Source organism: Suillus fuscotomentosus (assembly GCF_016647785.1).
Source record: "Suillus fuscotomentosus strain FC203 chromosome Unknown F5891scaffold_10, whole genome shotgun sequence".
In the NCBI taxonomy this organism is placed as follows: Eukaryota; Fungi; Basidiomycota; class Agaricomycetes; order Boletales; family Suillaceae; genus Suillus; species Suillus fuscotomentosus.
In genome coordinates, this window is record NW_024539522.1 from 104,709 (window position 1) to 122,575 (window position 17,867).

The window sequence follows — 17,867 nt, forward strand, 5'->3', positions numbered from 1 at the left end:
TCAGTCATGAAGGTAGTGATGAATTCGCTGTCATCAATCACAAGATCTGACGCGCTTGCGCTTCTAGATCTTAGCTATCCTCTACAAGGGCGGTAATGCTGCTACGAGCGAGCCCCGTCTCCTTGGTACTGTGGAGAACCAGGTTCGTCTCATTGAGCATTTGGATTATCTCAAACAGGCTTACTGAAGCTTTCCGTATAGCTCGGTATCCGCAAGTGGCTTGAGTCACAAGGCCACGAGTACATTGTACGTGTCAAGGTTTTCCTTGGCATGCTTACGCAGTCGCCTAATTCTACTCATTCGTGTAGGTCTCGGAATCAAAAGAGGGCCCTGACAGCGACTTCCAGAAGCATATCGTTGATGTACGTCTAAGCCAAGCCCCTACCGTGACTACTGTATATATATTCGCGTGTGCTTACTTTCCTTTTTAGGCTGAGATCTTGATCACGACTCCATTCCACCCCGGGTACCTCACTGGTGACTTGATCGCAAAGGTATGATTGTTGAGCTATCAATATGAACGGTACATTCATACTCCTGATAGGCCAAGAACCTTAAGCTCTGTGTCACCGCTGGTGTTGGCTCTGACCACATCGACCTCAACACCGCTGTCAAACATGGTATTCAGGTCTTGGAGGTCTCAGGATCCAATGTCGTCTCCGTCGCTGAGCACGTTGTGATGTCTATCCTCCTCCTCGTCAGGAACTTTGTTCCAGCACACGAGGTATGATGACCCGCTAGCACGCGCTTCCCTCTGTTAATTGCCTGCCATCTAGATGATCGAGCGTGGAGACTGGATGGTCTCTGACATTGCTCGCAATGCCTTCGATCTCGAGGGCAAGGTCGTTGGCACCATTGGTGCTGGTCGTATCGGTTACCGTGTCCTCCAGCGTCTGCTGCCTTTCGACTGCAAGGAACTCATCTACTACGACTACGCTCCCCTGCCTGAAGGTTTGTACCACACTATTTTCGGTTTTATACAGCTTAACTCATGTATTACAGCTGCTGGTAAGGCCGTCAACGCTCGTCGCGTCGAGGACCTCAAGGACTTCGTCTCGCAGTGCGACGTCGTCACTGTCAACTGCCCTCTGCACGAGGGTACACTCGGCCTCGTAAACGCTGACCTTCTCAAACACTTCAAGAAGGGTGCATGGCTCGTTAACACCGCTCGTGGTGCTATCTGTGACAAGGACGCCGTAGCTGCTGCCCTTGCAAGTGGTCACTTGAACGGTTCGTGACCCCCACCACCTAATATCTGCACATTGAGCTCACATGGCAACAGGTTATGCCGGTGATGTCTGGAACGTCCAGCCCGCACCCAAAGACCACATCTTGCGCACGGCTAAGAACACCCTTGGCGGCGGTAACGGCATGGTACCCCATTACTCTGGCACCACCCTCGATGCTCAGGCTCGTTATGCAAGCGGCACCAAGAGCATCATTGAGAACTACCTCTCTGGCAAGGCCCAGGAGCCTCAAAACATCATCGTCGGTATCGGCAAGTACGAGAGCAAGGCTTGTGAGTACCTGTTTAGACACGTTACTCGTTGGTCTTGTCTGACATGTTCTTGTAGACGGTCAGCGTTGAACGTCGAACTGCGGATGCGCCTGTTTGAAACCCTTGCTAATATCTTTATGTATACAAAACTTATATGCACCTGTATGTCTATGCGAAGGAGGATGTACATTACTGATAGTATGAAAGAGCGAAATGATTGATATATATGAATTCCACACTCGCACAGCGTGAAGTTTATCGAGAATATCTTGCTGGAGACTGACTGCATATCATATGACTCTGACTCTGGTCCGCGTATTACTTTCAGGCGAGGTGGATTGCTCAATTCAGATATCATGCAAGTTGGTAAAACACAACTTAGATTTTCTACTCCCTGACTCTCCGGAGTAGACTAAGTAGGAAAGGTCAGTGTAATCTCCAACCAAAAAGTGGTGTCAAGGTAAGCACAGATTTAGAACCTCACGTTGAAAGTGGAACAACTATGTATGTGTTGGGCCGCCCACTCATCACCAAAATTACCGAATCCAGAGATCACCTGATATGTTGAATTTTCTGACACCACCAACGACACCTGCCCGTTATATCCGACATTTGACATGTCACCCCGGCACGCTGACGTCAAGCGTGTTATCTGTCAGACATATTTCATTTCGTAGTGTAGCGGTATGCCATATGTCAGATACATTTAGATACATCCATGTATTGTATAGAGAAATATAAAACAAAAATGAATGAAAACCACGCAAGTCAAATAGAAAGTACCTAAAGAGCGCCATAACCTTCTTCAATGAGTATGTCGTCATCGAGCACCTCACCGTACTCAGCTATTATCCTGTCCTCGTCATCATCCTCGTCCTCGTCCTCATTCTCATCACCCTCATCACTCTCGTCACCCTCTTCAATATCCCCCTCATCTAGTTCCTCGTCACTGCCGTCTTCGTCCTCCATTTCGATGTCTTCGTTGGCTTCACTATCCAGGTCTTCGACAACGTGTCCCTCCCACTGCAAAATATCGTCCCACTCCCGCATAGCCTTGTGACTGACGGCACTGCCACGAAATCGCATGAACATATCCCTGTCCACAAACCTAAATAGCATGTATATTGTTAGTAGTTGGTAGATAGCAAAATAAAAATGTGCGTACATATTAACATAATAAAAATTCCAATCTGGGTCTTCCTCACGTCGCGCAATCATTGGTTCAACAAGTCATTGGGAACGGCCATAAGCGAATCCTGGTATTATATGCACGCCCCTAATGACGCACTCTGGATCAAGGAATCCGAATGCATCGGGGCTTTCATCCTCAAAGAGTTCGAGCCATTGGAGCCTCTTTGCAGCGAATCCGGAAGGATTATCGTCACACTTGAACCATCAAACGAAGAGGACATCCATTCGCTTTGGACGGGTCCATATCACATCCGGGGATTTGTGGTATTCCACATTGACATGAAAAATCTTGATAAGACGAGCGTACCAGTAAGGGTGAGTGCGTTCATCCTCATGTGACATGACCATCAGGTCAGCACGAGTGTGGGGATTAATCGAGTCTTGCTCGTGTCGAAGGTCATAGGTGGTGTAGTTGATGTGAAGAATGCTATGTTCGAAGAGTTTGTTGTCAGTGATCAGAACTGAGTTCCGCTCTGCATCGGTAAACTTGTATTCATCGCCTTCATATACATGCCCTTGAAGGTGTGCATATAAGTGGTCTTTGAGACGAGGAATAAAGTTCTATGTCACATTATGAGCTAGATATGTTAATAAAAATGAGAATCATGACATACCTTAACGGCCAGATCATCCCCAAGCCTACCCAGCCAAGCCATGAGGTCAAAAGCACCCTTGGCAGCACTTTTGCGCTGTTCCCACGGTCTGTCAGACCTGGTTTCATTGTAGGACGAAACCCATCTCTGAGACCTGCCTCTCCCTGGGGCCTCCCCTCTCAATTACTCAAGAGGTGCAACAGCACCCTCGCAAGTCACCCCATGGACTTGTCCGTTACCATTGGAGGGTAGTCCCCTCCCATCCTAGAGGCCTCTCAGCCTGCCTCTCCCTGGGGCCTCCCCTCTCAACTCCTCAAGAGGTGCAACAGTGCCCTTGCAAGTCACCCCATGGATTCATCTGTCACCATTGGAGGGTAGCCCCCTCCCACCCCAGAGGCCTCTGAGAGACCCTCCCAGCATGTTATACAAACCTCTCCTGCTGTCGTAGGTATAGTGACCCTCTCGTAGCCTCCCATTATTCCTGTTATTGCTTGTTTATGTTTTTTTACTTATGTTGTTCCTATTATCTGATATTTATGTTTGATGAGATCTCCGTAGATTCAAGTTTTCCAATGCACAAAGACATATCAAATCTTGGCAGTGCAATCAAACTCTCTAAGGATTTCATTCCTGCGCAAGATTCTCGGTGATTTGGATGACATTATGAATGAGACAAAAGCAGGCTATGCAGCCGCTATACTGATATTGACATGAAAAATTACAAAACATAGTAGTAGCTACCTATGTAGGTAGGGTATAATAGGTGGCCACGACACAGCAACAAGATGATGAGGACATGCATGAGCAAAAAATGACGGGACAACATAACAACGGGGAAAAGCACGAAAACATCAGCAAAAACAAAACAAAATGATACAAATGAGGGGCGTGAATGTAAGGAGGGTATTGGTTAAGAGGGAGGTCCTCGGGGCTGGTTGTGTGCATCACGACTGGATCGTGGCACGGCATCACGGACATAGGGATCATCATGGTCTGTCCACCTCGAATTGTGGTATCTTCTGTCTTGTGGGTATCCTCCGTTACGGTATGGACCAACTGGACGATAGGGAGCTAATAAATGCCTGCGCTCATCGAGGTCATCACGTCGACTATATCCAGCTTCACGAGTATAGCCTGGATCAAATACAGGGCTATATCTGCTTGGGTATGAACGTTCCTGCTCACCATGACTAAAGTGACCAAGTAAATCCGATGCAGGAGAGCTATCTCGAGTGTTCAAATCACTCTCTGTGCGAACCTCAGTGGATCCGTAATTATCTGGAGGTGGGTAACCACCAAGGGAGCGGGTGGGACGAGAATCACGTGGGTAAAAGGCGTCGTGGGGGTGGAGAGAGTCGCGGTTGATAATTGGAGTTGCCTCATGCTGATTCTGGACCTCATGATGACGCCCATGGTAACATTGGTCATATGGGTGCATAGGGTCATGAGAATTAGCACGGGAAGGATAACGAGGGTCTTGTTGGATATCATCCCGAGGGTTGCGAAGGGTGCCACGAGGGTCATGCCAGAGGGGCTCGCGAGGGTACTGTAGAGGCTCATGAGGGTACTGTAGAGGCTCACGAGGGTTGCGTGAATGCTCATGATGGTTGTATAGGGCCTCGCCAGGATCACGATGATGATCATGGGGAATCTCATGAAGGTTGCGTGGTGGGTCATGTAGAGGCTCCGAGCCACAGGGAATCTGGGGATGAGGTCCATCACGAGGAGGCTCCGAGTCACGAGGAGTCTGGAGATGAGGGGCATCATGAGACAGCTCTGAGCCATGAGGAGTCTGGGCACGAGGGATATCAGGCTGTTGGATGGGAATACGAGGGACATCGGGCTGTTGGTTGGGAATACTAGGCGTGACAGCAGAAGCTAGTTCTTCCTCCTGTGTATCTCCTGCCGGAACTTTATTGTGTAGCACTGCTCCCTCTGAAACATCTGCCTGGACATGAACCTGCATTAGTGGACTCAGAGATGGCACAGTTTGTGGTAGCTTCTGCCTTCGCATCCTTGTCCTCTTCAGATTCAGAGTCCGAGTTGCTATATACAGTACGAAGGGCACGCTTCATTGTACACTTAGAGCCTTTGGTGGCCGGCCGTGGTTTGACACGTTCTAGAGTGTAGACTATGAGATATAGAATTAAATTAACAAATAAAAAAACTTACTCTTCATGTCCTCCGAGTCATTTGAAGGTCCATCTCGAAGTCGCATTACCATACCTATAAAATTTGAAATAAGCAGGGCTCGGTCAGAAGCAAATACTACTCACTTTCTGGTGAGGCTGCCATGCTCGATGAACCCACCATCAATGGGGATAGTGGTCCGCCCTTTGTTGGAGAAGGGTTTGATGCCTGCACCTTGGGTTGGGGGTTGTTCTTCGTCTGTACTCCTTTCTTCCCCGCTTTCGAAGTGTCAGTCTTGTCTGTTGATGGGGCAAGCTTTTTTGACGCACGCGATGTGTTTGCTGACTTGAGCTTCCTCTTCCCACGTGCTGCTTCTTCGTATTCCGTGTCAGGTTCTTCGGAGGGTTTTTCGTCAGTGGACGTTAGTTCGATAATATCACTCCGAGCTTGAGGGGCAGCTGGCCTAGGCACAACTTTGAAAGGACGTGAGGGTAGTGGTAGTGGGAATGGGAATGGAGGCGGAATAACTTCCATGCGCATGTGTGGTTTCCGGAGGATGGCCTGAGGTGCACGCTTGGGAGCAGAAGGTCCAGGTTGGTCATCGTTGTCTGATTCATCAATGGAGGGCAGAGGAGGAGCCTTAGGCACTTTATTACCCTTCTTGATTTTGGTGGTTGCACCGCTGGGCTTGAGGCGAGCAGGGCCGTTGTAATCTGTGTGGCCATCAAGAAAGAGTTGTCGGGCACCAGAATGCGCCCAATCAGATGAAGGAGCTTCGCCTGTGACTACAGGTTTCTCAGAGGCAATCACTGCCGCTACATATGATATAAAAATTAATTTGCTAGTGTGATGTAGTTGACACGTACGTCACTCATACTCAGATTTGCTAATCACCATAGTCCCTGCCTTCAAAGCGTCCACAAGTGCCGTAACTTCCTTCTGTGTCAGCGCAGCAATACCTTTCTTCTTGGAAATCTCGTTGTGAGTTTCCCCTGGTAAGAGACATTTGTGAGCTGGGTATCCTTTGATACAAAGATTGGCTTGCACGAGGGCTGCTGGCATAAGTTTCCAAGGGAAATTCTTATCGTTGAACCCAGTGCCAGGTCGGGCTAGCATAGCCAGATTATGTTAGTTAACGTGAGTGAAGAAAGAGTGGCAACAATCGAACATACCAAGTCGGGCTGGTGTGATGTAGTGCATGTTAGTTTAAGTGAATGACAAGACTTGTGACAATAGAACATACCAACTTGCTTGATGATTTGGTTCTTCACCCACTTTAAACCATCGTTGCGTCCCTCCACAATATCAGAAGACTGATCGAGGTTGTTGGTGGTTGATGTGTCCTCAAGGTTGGCATCAATGTCGTCCTTAAATGCATCATCAACTGTGGATAGGGATGTTGTATTACTGTTTGAAGCCAGATGAGGATTTGCGTGAACAAAATCAATCTTTGACTTACTACACATGTGCTTTGAGATGACCAATAATTGCATCATCACTGGCACGGCACCATGTCTCCCAAAACTATTGCTAGTTGAGTGTATGTCAGCATGTATACCAATGAATAAGCTTACCCCTGCAGCACCAGGTGTATTATAACAATGTCCAAGTGATCCGTCCTCGTTAACCACTTTACCACAGAGTGTTACAAGTAACATCGGCTACATGGCCCCCCTATCATTTTTCCCCTTCGTCCTCACCCTTGTATGCCTCCGGCTCGTCCTTCTCTACTGACTATCCGTTGACCGGATCCTCGGGACCGTTCCCGTCCCTCGTCCCCCTCCTATCGCACCAACGTGCGCACGTGCCCTCGGGCTATGACTTGTTCTGACTCGTGCCACCAATGTGGCTTTCCTTATCTTGTCTTATCTTTCCTTTGACTCGTGCATGCTGCACATTGTATCATTTACCGTTGGCTCGTTCCAACGTTTCTCGGTCTCATTCCGCATTCGACCTTACATCACTAATCAGGCTCTGCTACCAGCTTACCTATACCCTTTCCGTTTCCCCTTTGCCCTTACCTACAGTACGGTAGCCTTGCCCTTAACCCTTTCCACTTAGTATAAGTAGTCGGTCACTCTGTACTAGATTCCCTAACTTGAATCTACTCAATCTTCCCTCGAACATACTTTCCTCTGAAGCCCCCTCAGCTTCAGTCTCTAGTATCTTTTCTTAGGTGCTCCTCGCGCCTAAGTCTACCTCGATCGACTACTCATCGTTCGGACAAGACTGTCCTTACTTTGAGAACGTCAGTGACTTTGAAGACATCCGTCTTAGAAGTCACATGACACGCGCGTCTCTGATATCTGCCGACTCATCGTTGCCAGTCTCAGTCGCTACACCGGACCCTTCCGGTTACGTCACGAACGTTAGCGGACGACGCCCCTCTTAGGGCTCCGCATAACAGATCTATTTGAGTGCGTAACACAGAGTACGATGGCTGCTTCGAAGCCGAATTTAACAGAGCCTGACTCGAGCTATGACAACAAACGAGTCAGGGGATGTTAGTAGATAGCATAATAACATACAATATTGACCACTCTTCGATAATGTTTTTGAAAAGTCTGGCCACGCTGCGCGATGGTTTGAGGAGATGATCCCAGGAGAGACACCTCCTCATGCATTGACAGAATGTCTTGATACGTGTCAGGGTAGGCTACCTTAAATTTGTCATAGCATTGTGTTTGCATGGTTGCACCTGCAAGGGCGATAAATATGATGTATATGACTCAATATCATACTCACTGGGTGTGCCACCTCCTTCGGGTGCCTCTCTGCCAATGCGAGCAAGTTCCTGCTGGACATTATCTTTAAAGTAGTTTGCGTAAAGGTTCCAGTAATTGACACTAGTCACTGTGCGTCCACGGCTCTTCAAAAAGGAATTAATCAGCTGATTGATGGGGAGCGTGGTAGAAGTTGAGAGATTGAGAAAGTGACGTTCGACTTCTGCAAACCCGGTATCAAGGGTGGCATTCAGCTCTGTAGACCTGCGTCCTGCGACAGTGGGACCATCATGATGTGTTATCGGCTCATTCTCCTCAGGAAACCGTCTATTTGAGACAGCAGCAGAAGGGTAGTATGCTAGATCCAACTGTGGACTAAGATCTCTCATCACAGCAGGGAGCGCACGAGTCGTGGTGGTGTTCGTTGAGATTACGCTATTAGCCTTGCTGGCACCATGCTGCAGTGGTGTTGGTGGTATTAGATTCGTGGTTGGGAGTGGGGGTGCATGATCTTGAGGCGAGGATGGTACGGGACAGAGCACAAATGGCGAGACACGACCAGATAGATCCTGGGTAAAACCTGAACCCACAGGGTCTTGCGAGCGTTCATGAGGAAGTGGCATCAATGGACCCATTGGACTCGGAGGAAAATGAAACGAGGGCTGAGGTGGTAGGCGGGACATGTCTTGCGTGGTAAGCTGATGTTGTGGTCCAATGGGCATATCTGGAACTTTGCCGCCTTGCAAATTAGTAGGGACAAATGATCCACCCTATATTGACTTACCATCGGCTCCAACCATGCCTAAAGTTTGATCCTCAAGTAAGCCAGCTGTGAAAGTGTCACCTCCCATCATACCATAGGCGTCAGCATCAGAAGAGTGTTGCTCCATCCAGGCAGCTTGGTGGCTCATGCTAGAGCCATAAAACAGATCTGGCATTTGTGTGGGGGCAGGTGGAAATGGCGAGGCGTGACGACTGTGAGTAACATTAAGCGTAAGTGATGACGTGTCGCTTGATTGTGCTGGGGCAGCAGGAGCAGGTGGAAATGGTGAGGCGTGACGACTGTTAGCAACATTGAGCATAAGCGATGACGTGCTGCTCATTGAAGTTACATCCTGCCCCATGTGGTTAACAGCTGGTGGATCAGACTGTGTGCTGTCCTCAGAGGGGTGCTGAAATGCCTGGCGGCGGAGGGTGGCCCCTTTTATAATGCCAATGTCCCGTGCTGTAGCCTTGAGCTTGCTCCTCAGGTGGGAGGGTGTCAACTCAACAGGTGGCGATTGATATCGTCCTCCGCCTAACTGTTCTTGAGTATAGTCGAATGTAGCAGGAGGCAAGTCCATGAAGGGGTTAGAAGATGACCGCTGGTCACTGGCAGGAGGATTATCACGGGTATTCTGGGTCATATCTGCAGTAGATAGTCAATGGTATAAGGTAATTGGGTGGAGGCAAGAGGGCATTGCTTACCTGGTCAGAGATGCGGAATTTGGCACTGTTTTTTGAATGGATTGCACAAGATACTAGGTAGATGACTGGGAATCCTGAAGGCAGGCGAAAAAAAGGACGCGAGGCCTCATACTTATGGAATTTTCTAGTGAGTACAGGGTCTGCATTTTTGCGGACCATTAATTTCATTCAGACCAAATAAGTTAGAACAACAGGCAGGAGCACAGAAGCGAAAATAAATGTACGAGACATTACGGAGGTCCAAGGATGGTGGCCGAGGAGGGTGTAGAGGGCGACCTAACAAATAGCAATGTCTTTGGGAGGCTCCAGAGGCTCCAGAGACTCCAGAGAGGGCTTAGCATGAAAGTGAATCCATGACTAAAGATAATGTTAAAGAAGCAATAAGGCTGAAGCCTTACTTCGTACCCAAAGACAACGGGATGTCAAGATTAGGTTAGAAGTACACAGATCATATTGAGCTAACATACATGTGCTATCTACATTTGGTCCCAAGATAGAGACGCTCAATCAATGTCTAAGGCGCTTTGCAGGGCGACTACCACCCTCGCTGACTTGTGACTCCTCATCCTCAGAATGAATTTCATTGCCAGTACTGTTGGCATATTCAGAGCTGGACGAGCCCCCCTTGACAGAAGCAATTGGGGGAATGAGATTCTTGGTGCGCGTAGCAGAGGGTTTGTAGAATGCTCGAGAAGCTGGGCGAGGTCATGGCCGTGTGATAGAAGCTGAGTGGGGTGGTGGCGGCATGATAGAAGTTGGGCGGGGTGGTGGCCGTGTGATCTCCACAATAACTTGGACGTGACGATGAGAGGTAGGTGAAGGAGGCTGTTGAATACGGGGAAGGCCCTTTCGGTCAATGCGGCCATCAGCAAATGCACGTCGCCCGCGGGAGTGCATGGAGCAAGCTGAGGGGACATCCCCAATAACAACAGGGTCTTTTGAAGTGGTGAGACGCAAGTGGGCAGCGTCATTCGTAACTGCTCGAATGGTAAGGGTACCTTCCTTGAGGCAATTGACGAGACTGATGCGATGCTGTTGGGGCAGATCGTGGATGCCTTTGGTGCAAGAGAGAGTGGGTCACAGCTCGCCAGGCATCAAGGTCTCGTCAGGATAATTGACAAGGACATACCCAAGGCGAGCGAGTTCTTTTGGGAGTGTTTTCCAGGGAAAGTCGCGACTTGTCCGCCCATGCAGTGTCCCACCAAGTGATGCTACAATGATGTCAATATTAGTGTGAATGTGTGGTGACTAAACCTACCAACAAGCGCCTGTATCCCACCCATAATACAGGGTATCCCATCAAGGCTCTTCCATCCCTCACTAACCTGGGAGCCTTTGGTGACTTGAGAGCCTTCACTAAGTTCAGTGTCCTCTGTCGACACTGCCTTATCCACCATCTAGAAGTAGATCAGTAAAATCCAAATATACAACTACCAGTACTTACAATACGAGTGACCAAAAAGGATTGGGAGTCTGTAAGCGTGGCAACATCGACGAGGTAGGATGATGTACCGGTGGTTGCGGCCATTTTGCAGGAGGCAACGTACAAACAACGTACAAAAGTACTAGCAGATATTGATCATACAATAAAATGCAAACCATGCGAAAGAAAATTCTGGAATATAGACAATTGTAGTAAGTTCGAAGAAGTTCAATTGAAATGTTAGGTTGGAAGAGGCAGAGAGTTCAAGCGCTAAATCTTACCCAGAACAGTAATTGTGACCCAAGGGGCTGTAACATAGCGCCAGCAAGGCTCAAGAGGTTGCAATTTTTTATAGCGTCCTGGGAGGCCTATTTTGGGAGGCTCAAGAGGGTTGCCTGTTTCTCATAGCCTCCTGTGAGGCCTACCGTCACAAGGGTAAGTGAATGAAATTGAAAATACTGTGCATACTAAGTTTCGTAGATCCCCCTGGACTCATCACCTACTACATATCCCATCCATGCAGCGGCACACCATTGAATTTGGACTGTCTACTACTGTATCCCTACCTAGCTGTTTCTACAGGTAACTTCAATCTCACTCGGGCATTTGTCCAATAGTTTATGTTTATAAACCATACATTCTCTTCTAATCTATCACTGTATGTACACACAAGTATGCACTACATAATCTAGTTGTCTTGTCTCCAACCCATGAACGGAGCGCTCATGAGCTTCTCCAGCGCACCTGTAACCACGAACAGAGCATCAGAAAACCTGTGAACAGATGAGAAAGATATTTAAAGTAATATATAGTAGAGCCTATCGCAACAATTTTCGTATATTTGCTGAGTACTTTTAGATGGGAGTAGCCGGACAAAGACACACATACCTATAATCATGAACGGAGCGCTCATGAGCTTCTCCAGCGCACCTGTAACCATGAACAGAGCATCAGAGAACCTGTGAACAGATGAGAAAGATACTTAGAGTAATATATAGTAGAGCATCGCAACAATTTTTGTATATTCTGCTGACTACTTTTACATGGGAATAGCCAGACAGATATGGCACATACCTATAATCATGAATGGTGCGCTCATGAGCTTCTCCAGCGCACCTGTAACCATGAACGGAGTACATCAGTACCTGGTGCAGGGATTTGGTGAGTTTCGAGGGCCAGACAGAGACGGCACATACCCATAATCATGAACAGAGTGCTCATGAGCTTCTCCAGCGCACCTGTAACCATTGATGGAGCACGTTGGCACCTGGTGCAAGGATCCAAGGACGTGCTTCACCATGCTAATACTAACATTTTCACAAGAAGGCCAAGGTGGGTGGCTATATTGCATTTTGAATAGTAACAGGGCGAAATGTATATTAAGTTGATATTGAACTACACTATGACATCATTGGTAGTGCAAATACCGTAGTAAGGAGATAGTATCGCATATTGTCCATATCTTGCTCGTGCATTCCTGTAATGTGTCTACTGCGTACAATGGCCAAAATGGTAGCTAAAACCCATACGCCACAGTCATACCCATTATTTTGAAGACGTTCAACCTAAATAATACAACCTGTCAGAATCATGATGAAATTGGCATGTGAAACTCACATTCAGTGGTCGTGCCACCCACCCTTCAAGGTCAATATCAACATGATGACCATGTTGACGCGCTATTGCAAGGAATCGAGCAATCAGTTTCATTACATCCTTTCGCATCAGGTGCATCAGTCAAATGAAAATGTACACTTAAAATCAACTTACTTTGACGTCACTTTGCCAAGGCTTCCTATCACTAAGGCTATCAAAAAGGTGAAGCTCTTTGTGCGACAGCCGGATGACACATAACACCCAGTGCCCAATGACTGATGGATGATGAATCGGAAGAACCCAGGTATCCTTGTCCCAATAGCGGACCCACGATGCATTACGCCAGATGACATCATCTGGTGCATTGTAACAAATATGGGGAAGATCATGAGTTGAGAGCATTGTGACCCGTGTCGATGTATTTTGCTGAGAGTACCACAGAAGGATGGCACAACTGTTGATACATACATCATTGAGACGTGCTGTAGGAGATCTGAGCATATCAATGTCTTTCGGCTCAAACACCTGAGGAGGGATTCCATCATGTGAAGGTCTTACTCGGGCGACAATCTTCCTGCACTGAGAGCCTGGCTCGCGTGTTGGAATGCAGAAGTTGTCCACAAGGAGATTCTATGAAACTTCATTAGCACTACATTACTGACATTAAATATAAATGTACCTTAGGAAGATCCCAATGAATGACGGCATTAACTTCACGCCCATGATCAGTCAAGTCATCCTCATCTAACTCCAGAGCATCCATCCCACCCTCTAGAACATCAGCAAGCACTGCTTACTCAAAATCAACCTGTGGGGCATGATCAGGATCAATGACAGAGAATTCATCCCCAGCCTCAGGGTCAGGTAGTGCCAGTGTGTCAGCTTCGCTCCAGTGAAGATCCATGGTTCGTGAGCCTCCCGAGAGGGTGGTAGCAAGATCCTGTGCCTTTTCCACTTGGCCAGCGAAGCATGCCGAAGAAGCTAGGGGATTGGACCATCGAAATCGAAGCCAGAGGAAATTAGCAAGTCGTTGTCGTAATGGAACAGCGAAAGGTTGACCTACAAATGCATTAGAAAAGGAACATTACATCAGAAGAATTGAGTGAACTTACTTTCCGGCAACTGAAGGGCAAGTTCAAGTGCTGTAAGTTCATCTCCGAAGAAGCAACAAAGATTCTCGGCCTCAATGCCAAGCCGAGTCTGCTCCTCTTGACAGCGTTCCCGCTTTAGAAGCGCACGGATACCATCTCTTACGTCTGAGTCCTCCAACCATCGGGGAATCTCTCCAACTGATGGTGTGATCCATACGTCCTCCATCAATCTTGGATCACAACGTAGTTCTGTCAGTTTTGTGGGAAGAGGGGCAGGCAGTGGAATCCCCCAAGTGGGATCATACAATGACTCAAGTCGTTCACAGTAGGAATTAAATTTGCGGATAGCGGTCATGAGGGCAGGTTGACGTTTAGCTATAGCTTTACGTGTGTGTTGATGTAGCTTAGTGCCTGCAGGAAATTAATAAAGTGTTGTGCATTGAAAGGGAGGAATATTACCTAAAGCCTGTTGTGCGCCACCAACAGTGTGGTCAAGCTTGTCCCACTCGAAAAAACTAGCAATGGCACGCTTACGCACGTTCATCTTAAGATCCTGCGCCATTAAAAGAGTGCGGACAAAATCAAGATCAACCCCATGAAGTTCAGGGGAACCTCTCATGAACATTTAATGATGAGTAGAGGGCCTCGACTTTATCCATCAGTCAGCCATGTCCCCTCTCAAGACTCTCCAGCACCTCTAAGGTGTCATCAGAGGCAGATTCTTTCTCCAACATAGCTCTCGTAGTCTGTAGTGCTCTATCTGATGCGTCCAGGTCTGCCTGGAGAGCTAATACAGTGTCCAGCTCGTTCTTCAGATGAGCAGGAGCATCTTGCAAGATCACTTATTAACACTGATGAGGCCTTAGTGAATTGGACTTACGAGCACGAATAGATAATTGTGAATGACATTGGAGGGACCACTCAGACTCCAGTTCATTGACAGGAATTCTGCATCGTTCTAGCATAGCTTGCGCTGCTGAACCCTGCTCTTTGATGCCTCGTCTGAGGCGGTGCTTGATCCAGTCACCGAGGTCTGCCTGCATCTCGGACCCTATGGCTGCTGCTTGTCGATCAATAAGCCACAGGCGGCGCTGGCGCTAAGGTCTTCTCTGAATGAGGTCATAATTAAAATGATGTGGGACGTACAGAAGAAGTTCTCTCGACACCGATCAGCCGAACAAAGTGTGACCAAAGTCGTTTGGTCCGTTCTCCATCAGACAACCCAAGTCCAAGGCACATTCACGGATTATAGACAAGTTGACAAGCCCACTCATGGCCGTATGCATGCATTGCTGTAGTTGCAAAACGGAGTCGTTTGGTTACAGTCTCGGGAAGAATCTCATACTAGAGAGGTGTGAGTAAGTAAGTAGAACTTAAGTCTGAGCATACCTTTGCAAGTGATCTCGCTAGAACACACCCAACATCATACAGGGCGACAACAGTAGCCTCTGGTGGGAGAAGTGAAAATAAGTGCTGAAGGAGGGCTACGGAATACTTTTGTTGTTCTCCTGGCGAATCAATGTTAGCAAAGAACAGAGGGATGTCATGACGACAGATCAGTGCCATGATCCCAGTGTCATCAAAATTGTCCATTGCAGCTTTTTGCTTTTTGCCGTCAGCAGCCTCGTAAGCCATTTCACATTGGTCCACAGCTTCGTCAGGGACAATGGGGGTATGGACCTTTGGGGGGTGCTTACATTGAGCGTCTATATGGTGGCCGACTTTGTCAATGAAGTTTTTGGGGATAAAGTAGGTAGGGTCATAGAACGGGGGACAATCGCCAGCAGCACGGCGATGACAATGGTGGAAATTCCCATCTGTTGCGACATGTATATCGCCTCCTTCATCCATGGGCCTACCATGCAGTAGGCCACCAAAGCAAGCTGGACATCGTTGGACCAGAAGTGGCGCACATCGACCTGGATGTAAGGAGGTGAATGGAGGGAAATCAGTCTTGTGCAGGGAGGCTTGGAAATTTGTGATGCGATTGCGACTGTGTTGGAGAATTGTCTCGAGTTGTCGTTCAAGTTGAATTTGCAGGATGTCGAACCACTGAACGGCATAACCAAGACCCCAACAAAATGGGTCTCGGATGAGTTGACCCTTCAAACGCTTGTCAATAATAATTCAAATATGTAACTGAAACTTACCTGTGTGTCGGTCACCTGGAAGCCCCGCCGAGAGTAATGATTTTTTAATGCTGATGCGAGAGCATTGATCGCATCACACGAGCATTCAAACAGTGCACGGTAGAATGAAAGTAAATCAACAGATACAGCCATTCGAGGCTGTGAAGGCGCAGTTGGGAATAGACCATGGTGGAGAAGTACCTGCAGGAGAGTGGAACACATGCAACTTAGCACATCTATAGACGCATATCCTAAGGGAGCATCAGTGTCCACTTCCGTGATACAGAAATATAAGTTTACGGTCAAAAAATAAACACATCAAAGTTGTCCGTTTCGGTGTACATGAGAGTGTCCCAGCACATGCAGATATGACTGAATGAGTTTTTTCTAGTGCTTTCCCCTGTGTTTGTCCCAAGTAGAGGAGTAGAGGACTGATGAGAGTTGGGATGAGGTCGCTCCAGTTACCATACAGTAGACTAGCTGATCTGTCGGCGGCAATCCGTCGTTTGACTGGAGTGTCGATTGCTGGAATATCAACAGATGGTTCATCAAATGTTTCCACATCTTTGAAGTGAAGTGCCGTGGCATCATCATTCTCTACGTGTTGAGGGTGCTTGGCAGTATCATTGTGTGATGGATGAGGAGACGACACCTGCAAGTTTTGTTCTTCCAAGTCATCCCGCGGCTTCATAAGTTCCTTCATTTCAGCCAAAAGTCGGCGGCGCTTCGCCTCTGCACCTGGTAACTCGACCAATGTTTGTGTTTTCCGTTTATCTCGAGCTTTTCTGGGGCTCACAAAGTGGTGGCCTAGGCCAGATGTTACAATTTGAGCTTTACGAGTAGGACGGGGTGTCAAGTAAGACATAGTAGATGGTTGAAAAAAAGAAGAGAAGGACATACCACTATGAAGCAGGGAGCTGCGCCAAGTGCAAGGGAGGGGTGTAGGAGGTATCAGAGGTATGGGGCAAGAGGTACGGGAGGTATTGGAGGGTGGGGCAAGAGGTACGGGAGGTATTGGAGGGTGGGGCAGGATATATCGGAGGTATCAAAGGTATCAAAGGGTGGAGAGGTGCACGACGAGGTGCTGAGAGGTGCTGAGAGGTAATGTCTTCTTAGATAGATGATCTATAGATAAACACCTATAAAAACAAATATCTCCACGGTCAGCGATTCAGACAAATACCAATGACTGATAACGTGGTTGTTCGTGGGTGGCTAGTTGTATACTACCCAAAGTATATTCAGCTAAGGATACTTCTGCAAGATCAGTAATATGATGGTTAATCCAATCTATGGACTTTGACAGGAAAACAAACAAACAAACAATGGTCAGCCCGACAGTATGGCAATGACCAAAAGAATATACGGGATTCTTCCTCAAGTTCCCTTTCAACAACAGTGCCTCGTACCAACTATACTCCAAAGAAATGGTGCGGAATTACAATGATAAACTCCCTCAGCACAGAACAGGTAGAATCAAAGGTCAAGACTAGTCAAAATGCTTTATTGTAGAACTCTTAGCTCAATATTGAACCTGCTGTCAAGGAACTCTTCTTTGAGTATTCAAACAGACTCAGGAACAGACGTCCTTGGGTTTACTACCAAGTCCCCTCTTCAACAGCTAAAGCCTAGCAGGCACAGAATATCTTGGCTCAGTATCACTACTCAGATGAGTGAGGTCAAGCTTCACTATCAATTCCTAAAGTCTCCCCACTATGCTACTACTGAGTCTTAGGTGGACGTAGAGACAACACGAATATTTTGGATCAGTATTTTTGGACAAAGAACACCAAAGGTCAGTGAAAGTAAAAGAAAAGAAAAAGAATAATAGAAATCAGAATAAAAGTGTGGCTGTACCTTGCTTGCTGGTTGTTGCACACAGTGAGCTCACAGCGGGTCATTCAGTATGATGAGCTTGCAGTATTACTGTCTCTTGAGAGTGTTCCTCTCAGTCTTGAAACAGTTCTTGACACTGGTACTGACACTTATCACACCTTACTTCACAACTTAGTGTTAGTTGGGCTGA

At 47.5% G+C, this 17,867-nt stretch overlaps 4 protein-coding genes across 4 annotated transcripts; 1 reads left to right on the plus strand and 3 right to left on the minus strand.

Moving 5' to 3' along the window:
- Nucleotides 1-6: 6 nt before the first annotated feature.
- Nucleotides 7-1,588, plus strand: F5891DRAFT_977056 (uncharacterized protein; the record flags this gene model as incomplete). Its single annotated transcript, XM_041376665.1, has 10 exons — nt 7-12; nt 68-142; nt 202-246; nt 309-362; nt 432-494; nt 545-724; nt 777-951; nt 1,003-1,230; nt 1,283-1,519; nt 1,575-1,588. The coding sequence occupies 10 exons, from the start codon at nt 7-9 to the stop codon at nt 1,586-1,588; spliced, it is 1,077 nt and encodes a 358-aa protein (XP_041229741.1).
- Nucleotides 1,589-4,192: 2,604 nt separating this feature from the next.
- Nucleotides 4,193-6,612, minus strand: F5891DRAFT_977057 (uncharacterized protein; the record flags this gene model as incomplete). Its single annotated transcript, XM_041376666.1, has 7 exons — nt 4,193-4,416; nt 4,468-5,242; nt 5,337-5,413; nt 5,455-5,508; nt 5,559-6,227; nt 6,372-6,521; nt 6,585-6,612. The coding sequence occupies 7 exons, from the start codon at nt 6,610-6,612 to the stop codon at nt 4,193-4,195; spliced, it is 1,977 nt and encodes a 658-aa protein (XP_041229742.1).
- A 3,266-nt stretch (nt 6,613-9,878) lies between these two features.
- Nucleotides 9,879-11,130, minus strand: F5891DRAFT_977058 (uncharacterized protein; the record flags this gene model as incomplete). Its single annotated transcript, XM_041376667.1, has 7 exons — nt 9,879-9,959; nt 10,070-10,078; nt 10,155-10,297; nt 10,439-10,657; nt 10,732-10,813; nt 10,928-10,999; nt 11,047-11,130. The coding sequence occupies 7 exons, from the start codon at nt 11,128-11,130 to the stop codon at nt 9,879-9,881; spliced, it is 690 nt and encodes a 229-aa protein (XP_041229743.1).
- A 3,821-nt stretch (nt 11,131-14,951) lies between these two features.
- F5891DRAFT_1184351 (uncharacterized protein) lies at nt 14,952-16,706 on the minus strand (the record flags this gene model as incomplete). The annotated part of the gene is made up of 4 exons (XM_041366428.1): nt 14,952-15,056; nt 15,102-15,815; nt 15,863-16,092; nt 16,142-16,706. 4 exons carry the CDS (start codon nt 16,704-16,706, stop codon nt 14,952-14,954), a joined length of 1,614 nt encoding a protein of 537 aa, XP_041229744.1.
- Between the last annotated feature and the right edge of the window lie 1,161 nt (nt 16,707-17,867).